The sequence below is a fragment of the Antedon bifida genome, chromosome 6, assembly GCF_963402885.1.
Source record: "Antedon bifida chromosome 6, ecAntBifi1.1, whole genome shotgun sequence".
Lineage (NCBI taxonomy): Eukaryota > Metazoa > Echinodermata > Crinoidea > Comatulida > Antedonidae > Antedon > Antedon bifida.
This window is the reverse complement of record NC_136231.1, coordinates 2,708,358-2,720,671: the sequence shown is the minus strand read 5'-3', so window position 1 is coordinate 2,720,671 and position 12,314 is coordinate 2,708,358. Positions and strand designations below refer to the sequence as shown.

General features: G+C 35.1%; 1 protein-coding gene across 4 annotated transcripts in view; it reads left to right on the top strand.

Annotated features, from left to right (window-relative positions):
- LOC144845794 (ras-specific guanine nucleotide-releasing factor 2-like) overlaps nucleotides 1-12,314 on the top strand; it is a 111,459-nt gene that overhangs the window by 97,487 nt on the left and 1,658 nt on the right. For all 4 annotated transcript variants that reach the window (XM_078703233.1, XM_078703235.1, XM_078703234.1 and 1 more), the window contains 11 exons: nucleotides 581-783; nucleotides 2,605-2,826; nucleotides 3,462-3,677; nucleotides 4,401-4,504; nucleotides 5,489-5,601; nucleotides 6,497-6,655; nucleotides 6,765-6,849; nucleotides 10,785-10,982; nucleotides 11,310-11,389; nucleotides 11,541-11,658; nucleotides 12,039-12,107. In XM_078703233.1, the coding sequence (XP_078559359.1) occupies nucleotides 581-783; nucleotides 2,605-2,826; nucleotides 3,462-3,677; nucleotides 4,401-4,504; nucleotides 5,489-5,601; nucleotides 6,497-6,655; nucleotides 6,765-6,849; nucleotides 10,785-10,982; nucleotides 11,310-11,389; nucleotides 11,541-11,658; nucleotides 12,039-12,107 (1,567 nt within the window). The remainder of the gene's footprint in view (nucleotides 1-580; nucleotides 784-2,604; nucleotides 2,827-3,461; nucleotides 3,678-4,400; nucleotides 4,505-5,488; nucleotides 5,602-6,496; nucleotides 6,656-6,764; nucleotides 6,850-10,784; nucleotides 10,983-11,309; nucleotides 11,390-11,540; nucleotides 11,659-12,038; nucleotides 12,108-12,314) is intronic.

Below are 12,314 nucleotides of genomic sequence, written 5' to 3'. Positions count from 1 at the left end.
AATAAATTTTACACTAAACTCAATGGTATGCTTTATACTGAATGTAGTACAGGTAGAATGGTAGTTTATAAAAAAATGTAAAATCAACATAGTTATTACCAGTATTATGTACCCTATCATTAAGTAATGTTGTTACACATTAAAACAACATATTTATAGTAAAGCAGTAGATTAAGTAAGGATTTATTTATAAGAAAACATAACACAACACAAGCCAATCATAATATAATAATAGCAAATCTATGGACGCTTATCATCCATAAGTAATGCTAAACAATATGGCATAAACATCACATCATTAAGTGATCTTACTACACATTTTAAAATAACATACTGGATTTAGTAGTATTTATATATTTACTTGCTCTATCACAAATTGCATTGTTAGCTTGATTGCTCATACATGAAAATCATGAAGATCTAAGAAATAATTGCATAAAAAAGCATAAAACTACACAATTATGTATGAAAAGGCATATTTGTTGATTCATTCATGTTCAAACATTATTTGTATTCTTGTATACTATTTATTCGTGTTAGACAATGGAATATTTGTTGTAATTTTAATATTGGTTTTCAGTGTGTGTGAACAGCCTGCAAGCCCCAGAAAGTTACCACAAACCCCAGAGGTAAATGGGGGTCCTAAATCACCTCTGACCATCACACCGAAATCACCAACTGGCATCACTGTTCTAACGCCATCTACGGACACTGGTAAGCCAAGAGCGTTTGAATCTAACACGAGTGCACGGAATCATCCATTTAGGAAAAGTTTCAAGAAATGTAAGTAGATAGAACAAGACATTTTTACAAAGCCTCTCCTTTGGAACACTTATATTCAGGGACATGGTTCACTTTTCTGTGAAGTGAGCGATGGAAAATATATGTTTTAAAGGCCCATTTACACTGGGGTGATAATGATAAATAGATAAACATACATTTTTCTTGGATACAAAAAAAAAGTTAGAACAGTTTTTGTTCTAGAACTATAGAATAATCATGTATGCTGTATTTGAACAATAAATAATAAAATCGTTGTATTGTAACGATTTTATTGCTCTTACTAATCATGACGTCATTTGATTGGACGTGTGGAAGCATAAGCAGCATAAATGATAATCCTATAATTTTAGGATGAAAACTTTTTTTAAATATTTTGTTTTATATATGACAAATGCATATTTATCTTTTTATCGTTCGTTATCGCCCTAGTGTAAATGGGCCTTAACACTATGGCCAACACCTATTCAGGTGATATGTATATCAAAGGTCTCTATAAAACTATTAAAATTGACTATGTACTGTATTAAGTTTTATTGTATTATTGCATTGATTTCAGCAACATTTAAAACACAGATAATATTACCGTACATCTACCTAACCACTGCATATACTACTACACAACCACTCATTTATATACAATCATTTTAATAAATGTGGTTGTATGAACTACATAAAAAAAGATACAAATGTAATATTATTTGAAGGAAATAGTGCAGCTACCTGTTTAGTAATACAGTCAAAAACAAATGTACAAAATCATTATTTGTTTCATTATGTCAAATGATAAATGATGATAAATTTATTAAAGCAATTCTTGAAAATGTAAATACAGTACTGATTAAAAAAAGTCAATATTTAATTCTCATGAGCCTTAAATATACAAACAAACTATTTTGATATGCAAATTTCGAAAGCTATTTTAAGTGAGGATTAAAGACTATTAGGTCGTACGATGAACAGACTGATTTCAGATCAACCTTTACAAGAACTGATCGATGAATAGCGCTTAAACATGAAAGTAAATACGCGAACCAGGTTATTACAACTGTGGGCATTATAAAGATTAGGAAAACAGTGTAATGTAATGCTATGTAAGAGTTTGTAAGACTCATCAATTTTAGTAATGTTGCTCGAGGGATTTTAGCCCCTCCGTCAATCATCACACTGAAGAATAAAGAATTAGATCGTGTTACGTAATGTCCTGATTTTCATTACATGTTTTTACTATAGAGGGCACTGTTAGTGAATTAGACCATCTAGTAATTACAGAGGTATTATAAGTTAATTATCTTAGACTTAGTGGGTTTGTAGGTTTGTGGTTAAGATGATCAGCAAACCCTAGTCATTGGTTCAAATCCTGTCAGGTTTTTTTTTCGCATGACAAAAAAATGTACTCGTGCTTTGTCTGTAGAGCATGTTTTTTGTGTGTTTTTTTTTACCTGTGACAGTGAAAAAAAAAGTGCTACTGTATTTTTCTTGGCAATGTATTTAATTAAAATAGATAAATATTAATTAATAATAATTAATATTGATTAATAGAATAGAAAACTCAAGATACTCGTCTCGATGCTTATCATAATTCTAAAATATGTACTTGAAGGCACACCAATTGTTGCTTTTGGCATAAAATGTGTTTGTCTCTATTCGTTTAAGGCCTTATGCCAAATTCTGTAAGAAAACGTGTTAAGTGATCTATGGAATAAAATGCCTGTATCCTATTACAGTAAAATCTTTTCAAAGACAATTTTAGAACAAATTTCACTAAATGTTTCCCTAGCTAGTTATCTGTATAAACGTACCCTTCAAATTTATTTGCTACAGCTGAACGTGTTTTAGAGGAGAGCGGTGGAATTCTGGATAAGAAGCAACTAGCATGTACACCCCCAGAATCACCAACATCTCCAGACCAGCCTAGTCCACCTGACAGCCCAGTTAAAACAATGATGAGGTCTTCGGCCAAATCCACTAGTATGCTTGTACCCAAGAGAGTTCTAACTGCTAGTAGGTCTGCGCCAAACATTGCAGCATTAGTCAACAAATCAGGTTAGTAGTATTCAATGAAATAGCTTTTTTTAGAAACGTTTTGGAAAACTAAATTAGATCCCCAGGAAAATAGCAGCAGGTAATCACAAACTTAGCCCCTGCAGAAATTATAATTACATACAATACAGTACTTTAAGTATTTTTTAAACAATGTACTGTGTTTGTAATGTATGACCCCCATTTACACTTATGATTGGATCCTGGGCCGGCCTAGGATCGGGTCCAAATTAATCGTCTGGGCCCGATCTAGCGTGTATACACCTGCGTTCAAAACGACAGCCCTGAAGATTTATTTAATTCATTTTCTCAAACAATTGGTCACGGTTCACTGCATAAGCTGGCCCAAACTTTAAAAGCCACTCCTGGGAGAGGTGGTCCAGATCTGCATCAGGCCCAGTGCTGACCTAACTTTATAGAGTGTTTACACTAATACCGATTGGCAACCCTGGGATGACCCAATCGTAAGTGTAGATGGGGTCTAATAGTACATGTGTTTTTATCAAAGATTTTATATAGCTGAAGGCTAGATAGCAAACTGCAATGTTATCGCAGTTCAAAAAGTTGGAATCACTTTTCAGTCTGGAGTACGCCCTCTAGCTTTTGGCTTATTACACCTCTCTGGTTTTTATTAACAGACCCTGCACCTGCATCACCTAAAAACACAAAGATGCACTGCTTCAGTACATCTCCACCGGGCCAGACTGCATCAGCAGGTGTGGTAGTGACATCGTCAAGGCAGTCTACAAGGCGTTCAAGTTCCTCTACGGCTGCTACTGCGTTTGCTGCTGCCACTGCTGGATCTAGCGTGCCATCACGTTTACAATCCCGCGCTATTGTTCGTAACCGTGGAAGTAAGTATTGTATTTCATTTACATATGCATGGATTTCCTGACATACTAAAATGTATTTATTGATAAATAATATATTATTGCAAGTCTTTTAATACAAATTAATATTTTAATTAATTATAATACATACTAATTGTGTTTCTATTTGAAATATGCGCAATGACGTTTATTTTTCAATAGTTTTTTCCATTCTTTGTCTCCATATTTTTCGGCCATTTTTTTTTTTTTTTTTCGTCACACTAAAAATGTGTCAATATCCAAGCCTGTAGCAAGAATTTTTATAGAATTCTTTTTCTCTCAAAAGGAGAAAAATTAGGAGGAGCTACAGTATGCAGTATGCTATTTACCCTCAATTGCACTGGGAAAAGGGGGTTACAGCTTTATCACAAACTTCTGAAGTACTAAATTCTGAAGCCAATGAATACCATGAAATGAGGCCATAAAAAAGAATCCTGTTTTTAATTTTGAGAACGTACAGAAATTGCTTATATTGTTAATCGTTGCTGTTAATATCAGCAGAACTAAATCATAGTCTTAAGCTCTGTCTACACTGTCAAACTAGTTTGACAAAAAAAGTGTGATGTGCCCAAATATGGTGGTGATATGCCCAAATATGGTAGTGATATCATATCCATTATGGGCACGTCACATGTCACATAAACTTTGATAGTGTAGACAGAGCTTTATGTTTTAACATTAATACTAACACGCACTCTACCTCTTCAGGACCTGGTAAACTTCAAACACACATGAGTCGTGAGGTTCTCAGTTCAGCGGCTACTGTGCGAGTTATTAACGTTATCAGACACTGGGTGTCCAAGTTTCCCCAGGTTTGCTAATCTTTTGCATGTTGATTTTTAATACACTTTAACGAGCATGTTAATTTTAATACAAAACAAATATGATTTAGCAACAATGTGTTCTAAACCACAGTGAATTACATAGTATTATAATACATTAATTCAATTTATGTAAAGTGACATATGTAATTTGACTAAATAAAGATAATTATACAGTTCGGTTAATCAATATTTAATATAATAATGATATTGTTCAATTTATGTATGTAACATTTTATTATGACTAAATAAACAATACTATAAAATATGCATGGTTGACATTATTCTGTAGTATGATTGATTATTACAATTATTATTATTATTAATTTTTATTTAACAAGGGTGGTCCAATAACATGAAAATTTAACAGTTGAGAACAATTAAAAATACATTTTAGAATTTATAAATAATTAACTATATAATAGAAAAAAAAGGAAAAAGAGAAATCAAACCAAAAACATTTATAACATGTAGTATTGTTGACAGATTAAAGTATTTAAAAAATAGAACTATGATACTATGGAGTTCTGCAGTGCTGACGTCACGACGGTAGGTGAAGCGACGGTAGGTGAAGCGACGGTAGGTGAAGCTGCGTGGTTGCTAGCGCCAAGTGCGTTCAACCTGCCTGAGTGACTCCAAGGTCACCAATGGTTTGGAATAGGCTTATTGAAGTAAAACATAATAATTTTCAATAAAAACAAACTAAAATTTCAAAAGATCACTAAATATTTGTTTTTAATAATCTATTTATTCTTCAACTACAGTTTAAGTTAAAAAAATCAAGCTAAGATACATAATTTGATAGAAATACAGATCTATATATTTTATCAGCATAGTAGCGTTAAACGCATTTTTGGTTGCGCCAGCAACCACTCGGCGCCATCTATCGTTGTGACGTCACACCGCAGAACTCTATAAATGTTCAAACATTACAAGTATATTGTATGCTTTAGTAGTTTTTGTTTATTTTTTTAGGATTTTGTAAGTGACGAGAAACTGAAATGCGCTGTTATTGAATTTCTTGAAGAAATCTCAGGAAACATCAACTTGTTGCCTACTGAACACAAGAGTGCAGTTTCAGTTCTGAGGTACAGTAATATTCTTAAGCTCTGTCCACACTATCAAAAGTGGTTGTGATATGACATCATCATATCCATATATCAGCACGCATCAAATGGTTTTGTCACATAAAGTTTGATAATGTAGACAGAGCATTACAAATATGTAAATCTGTTATACATTTTTTTGATAAACTGTATGTGATATTGACCATGTAAAAGTTATTAATACCCTTTCACATTGCTTAGTAAAAAAAACCATTTTGTATGGTGTGGGCCCCGGTGTGTGTAGACTCCAGAGTTTTACTAAGCTTTTATTTTAATTTTACTTGAAAAATGTGAAAAGGACCTGAGAGTTATTTTTTACCCTAGTTTGCATTTTAGTTTACATGTTGCTGACGTTTGTAAAAGGGCAAATAGGAAATTAGGGATGATAAATCGAGCATTTAAATCTCTAAAGAGGATATGTTTTCTTAAAATGTATAAGGCTATGATTCGTCCTATGCTTGAGTATTGTAATACAGTTGTAAATCCTATACTTAAGAGAGATCAAGATTTGCTTGAGAAAGTTCAGCAAAGAGCTACTAGGATGATTCCAGGGTTACGTAAAATTTCATATAAGGAACGTTTGAGGGTATTAGATTTACCAACTTTAATTTATAGACCCCATAGAGCTGACTTGATTCAAGTTTTAAAAATTATAAATGGTATGGCTTCGCCTCAATTTCCCTCTATTCATACGACTATGAGGGATTACAAGTAAAGTAAGTAAACAAGTAAGCATTGTGAAAGGGTTGTATAAGAGCAGCCATGTTGATTTCATTATTTTGTATTTCTGGTGGGGATTAAAAAGTACCTCTCTCCCTTCTTTTTGTATTTACATGCAAATAGCCAATGTTTTCATAGATATTTTGTTAAACTTTAGGCAATTAAACCAGCAAGTTATTGTACCGCCCTCATTGCTGAGTACGTTCATGACTGTGGCACCTGAGGTCCCACTAGAAGATCCGTCAATCCCAGCAATTGTTTTAGCTGAACAAATAACTTTCATTGATCACATGTTACTGGTGGAAGTTCCTTATTGGTGAGTACAAATGAACCGTAAAGAATAGAAACTTTAAAGCTGAAGCTACCCTTTAAATAAGAAATATTTTTATCGACACTTCTAACATAATTATTCATGCTTTTTTTAGGGAGTTTTTGAACCAAGCATGGATGAAAAATCAGAAAGAGACAAAGGCGCCACATATTTTAGCAGTTATTCGTCAATTTAATGAGGTAAAAGATTCGTCTCACACAAAACAGCTACCTGTACTAGAAGGCATGCCATGTACAAATTATATACTGCAGTTACTGCCCTATATTATTTCGTTTCCTCTTTATCAATTACTATTATTATACTGATTAACAATTTATTTTCTACATTTTGTTTTATTTTCTACTAAATTTGTAGTGATGCCGCACTGAGCGCTTCTGGCAGCACAGTGTTGATCGCATTTATACGTTTATTACACTTATTTCACCAGTATATAAAGTTATTTATACATGGTATCATCTTAGTGACTTACATGAACAGTATATTAATCAGAGATTTTGTACCTGAACTGTGTGTTAGGCTGTTTTAAAAGCTTACCTAAGCTACCATTGTCTTAGCTGTTATTGTTCTGTAGCATAGGCTGTGTAGGCTGTTGTGTGCCTATCTGCTTTGTTGTTGTTTATGCTGCTATGCTGACATTCTTTAGCCTAGCTAGGAATGTGTACTCTTCACCATTTATTTATTTATTTGGTTCAATGTACAACTACACATCAAAAGTATTACACAGCATATCTAGCTGTTTGAAATCTATCCGATTGGATTCATCTACTTGGAGTTACATATGTAGGCTTGGACTAAACATTAAAAAACGAACGAGACGGGGATGCCGTGGCGGCGCATCAAAGCGGAGAAAGCAAAACATATTATTTTTTCAAGAATCCATTCCAAATCCAAGCAGTGCACAAACTGGAATTTCTTTTTGTTTACTTAATGCAAGATCAATTTGTGATCCGAATCAAACCGGAAAATCCACTTCAATATTTGAGCACATTATAGATAACGATTTGGACATTTTTGCGCTAACTGAGACATGGTTGCGTGATGATGACTCAATTTCTGCTGGCTGCATAACTCCAGATGGTTACATGTTTAACCATGTTCCTAGAACATATGGTCGTCATGGGGGAGTCGCCCTCATGTACAAAGCTGGTCTAAAAACACGCTCTCTGGACTTACCTGACTGTAGTACTTTTGAATCGTTGGGAATTCAATTTAGTAACAGAATTCGAATCATAGTTATCTATCGTCCTCCACCTAGCAAGAAAAATGGTTTCACCGTCTCACACTTCTTCAATGAGTTCTCTAACATGCTTGATACCATTGCATTAGTACATTCCGACTTGCTCATTGCCGGGGATTTCAACTTTCACCTTGACAAATCCGAGAATAGGGAGGTTATGCAGTTTATGAGCCTTCTTAAAGTTTATGATCTTACTCAACATGTTAAGCAACCAACCCATGAGGCAGGTCATACTCTTGACCTGCTTATTACCAAATCAACTGACACTTTTCTAGCTGATGTAAATGTGGGCATCCCACATATATCTGACCACTCAGCCGTACATTGTAAGTTACAGTTAAATAAACCGCCGCCAACTCAGAAAATAGTTTCTAGTCGTAACTACAAGAATCTCTGTGCTGACTCTGTTGTCAGCGAGTTACTACCACTAACACTGACTGTATCTCTTCCATGTGACATTGATGATGCTATATCTATGTACAACTCTACATTGCTTTCAATCATTGATAAACTTGCTCCAACTAAGTCGCGTCTGGTGACTATTCGACCGCAAACTCCATGGTATACTGATGAGATACGAAAACAGAAAAAAGTAAGAAGGCAGCTGGAGAGGAAATGGCGTAAGACAGGTCTCGAAGCTGATTGGCATGCATACACACATCAGCGCCAATGTGTATCATCACATATTCATACTGCAAAGTTGGAATATCACTCAGATCTAGTAAATAATGCTGTAGGTGACCAGAAGCAATTATTCAAAATTGTAAACACGTTACTGCATAGAGGAAATAAGACACCATTACCTACCTGTAAATCAACCAGTATTCTTGCTGAACGTTTCTCAGAGTTTTTTAATGAAAAGATCACTAAAATTCGATCAGGGTTTCTTCAATCTGTTCTCCAAGATGCGCATACATTTAGTACAAGGGCTCTTTTAAGCTGTCAACTGTCTATTCTGGAACCAACCACAGATGAGGAGATCGAGAAATTGATCAAGGCATCCCCGATAAAGTCTTGTGAGCTAGATCCTATTCCAACTTGGCTTTTAAGGGATTGCGCTACTGTAATAGTTCCAGTGCTAATGAAATTAGTTAATCTTTCACTTATAACATCAACAGTACCGCAGAATTTAAAGAAAGCACATGTACGGCCTTTGCTGAAGAAGACTGGCCTCAACCCAGAAGTTCTTAAAAATTATAGACCTGTTTCAAATTTATCCTTTGTTTCGAAGCTTATTGAGCGTGTTGTTGCAGCTAGACTCTCTAAGCATATGTCAAATCACAACCTCCATGAAACTTACCAATCAGCATACAAAGCTAACCACAGTGTGGAGACAGCGCTTCTACGTGTTCAGAATGACGTTTTGACATCAATAGATAATCAAGAACTTGTTATTCTAGTTTTACTAGACTTATCGGCTGCTTTTGACACAGTAGATCACTCACTGCTTCTTCATAGATTGTCACATGATATTGGGGTAAGAGATCAAGCATTGTCTTGGTTTACATCATATCTAAGGAACAGAACCCAGGCCGTCTGCATTGGTGATGTTTCATCAGATGACCGTCCTCTCTTATGTGGCGTCCCACAAGGTTCGGTGCTTGGACCACAGCTGTTTTCCATCTATGTTGCACCAGTTGCTGAAATAATACAAAGACACGGATTATGTCATCATTTCTATGCAGATGATATACAAATCTACGTTTCTGTCAAGCCTTGCCAGACCAAGTTTCTGTCCGCCGTAAAACGGTTAGAAGCATGCACTGCTGAGATTAGAAAATGGATTGGCTCCAACTTCCTCAAGCTAAATGATAAAAAGACCGAGGTGATCCTATTTGGTTCTGTTCAGCAGAGAAAAAAGATCCGGTTTTATGGCCTACATATTGGTGGCGTGCTAGTCAATCCATCAACAGAAGTTCGTAACCTTGGTGTACAACTTGATTGTAAAATGACCATGGAATCACATATCAACAAAATCTGCCGATCTGCTATTTTCCATTTATGTAACATTGCCAAGATCAGACGTTACTTGAACCAGTGTGCAACAGAGCAGATTGTACATGCTTTTGTTACCAGTCGGCTTGATATGGGAAATTCCCTGCTGTATGGTCTGCCAAAGAAGCAGTTGCGGACTCTCCAGAAGGTGCAAAATTGGGCAGCTCGCTTGGTGATGTGTGCCAAAAAGTATGATCACGTCACACCATTGTTCAAAGAGTTAAATTGGCTACCCATGGAGTCACGTGTTAAATTTAAGATCTTGCTGCTGGTGTTCCGATGCCTAAATAGTTGCGCTCCAAAATATCTCTCAGAATTGTTGACAGTCAAGAAGGGAAAGCGAGAACTAAGATCTAGTCATCAGGTGCTACTGGACATTCCGAGGAGCAAACATAGTTGGGGAGATCGGACTTTCAGTGTTGCTGGACCTAGGCTCTGGAACCACCTACCCTTGAACATTAAACACACATCATCATTGAGTCACTTTAAGTCACTACTCAAAACTCACCTTTTCTGATTTTTCTACAGCGCCATGAGCAATGAATGTTGGAATGGCGCTATATAAATCGAACGATTGATTGATTGATTGAAAGTAAACTAAGTTATTGCAGTAAAAAAAGTGTAGTTTCTGCAGTAGAATAATTTTGACATGATTCGTTAGGATAAGATACGATAGTTGTTAATTGTAATAATAATTGGTGTTTTGAAAATCCTAAATCTGACATAATTGTATCAGTACACTTTAGGAATATTACTGTAGGTTAGATTTGAGCAGAGTGTACCATATTGCAGGAAACGGGTTTTATTGTGATTTCCAGAAATTAAAAAAAAAATGTAATTGAAATTTTAAAAATAACCATACAGTTATTGTCTTTGTTTCAGACAAGTAAACTAGTGTCCTCGGAAATTATTCGGCAACCTACCGTGTCGGCACGGGCCGCAGCCATTGACAAGTGGGCCGCTGTGGCTGATATGTGTCGTTGTATGCATAATTTTAATGGAGTACTTGAGATTACATCAGCGCTTATGAACAGTGCTGTGTATAGACTGAAAAAAGTCTGGGACAAAGTTACAAAACAGGTAGTTTTCTATTTTTAGTACTTGAAAGGTATAAGCTAATTCACTATTGCTAGGTTGTTCAGCTCTGTCTACATTATCAAACTTTATGTGACAAAAAAATGTAATGTGCTCATATATGGACACGATGATGTCATATCACTAATATATTTGCGCACATCACACATTTTTGTCACATACACTTTGGTAGAAGAGACTTTACAATGATCGAGGTTTAGTCAATATTACATTGTTGTGAGCGTAATCAATTCTACAGAGTGCGCCATTAATAATAACTGATCAGCTCCTACTGCTAAAGTTTGAATTCCATATTTTGTTCCTTTTTTTCAGAGTCGTGCAATATTAGAAAAACTTCAGATTCTAGTGTCGTCTGATGGACGCTTCAAGAACATGAGAGAAGCATTACACAGGTTAGTTGGAGTAAAGAATTGCAAACAGACAGATAGAATGTTTTTGTTGATTTATTAAATAATCAATTATTGATTGGAATTGACTTCTGTACGTAATGATTGATTTTAGAATTGATTATGACTGATTGATTAATTCATTGATTGATTTCAGAATTGACCCGCCGTGTGTGCCTTACCTGGGCTGTTACCTGACTGACCTTGCCTTTATTGAGGATGGGACACCAAACATTAGCGATAATCAACTCATTAACTTTTCCAAGATGAGAATGGTAGGTGAACATTGTTTTAAATGATTATTTTTTTAGCTTACGGTACATTTATATTAGAAATAACCATATATGCCATGTGTACCATAACATACTATGCTACAACCGTCATGAAAACACATGGTTTACTGCAAGCCTAACTTTCACAGTGCAAACCTTTAAACAATATTATGTAGACTTTATTCTATGTGCATATTTCTGTAGTCTTAAGCTCTGTCTACACTACTAAACTTTATGTGACAAAAAAAATGTGATGTGCCCATATATAGACATGGTGATGTCATAACACTACCATATTTGGGCACATCACACATTTTTTTGACAAACTAATTTGATAGTGTAGACAGAGTTTTACATTGACTTTAATATTTTTTGACATACAGATAGCTCATGTTATAAGAGAGATTCGACACTTTCAACAAACTCCATACAAAGTTGAGCCAGATCATAAGGTAAGACATAATAACATAGGAAAAGTTAAGTTTAGTGCTCAAGAATCTTGTCTACTGATCTTAGGGTCCTGTGTTAAAATCCTGTCAGACAACAACAACTCTTTATGTAGGGCATCTTGTGTGTCCTGTGAACATGTTGCCACCTCTGAGAAGGACAGTGAATGAATTTGCTTTATGTATCCTTGAGAATAAGAATACTTAACCTCA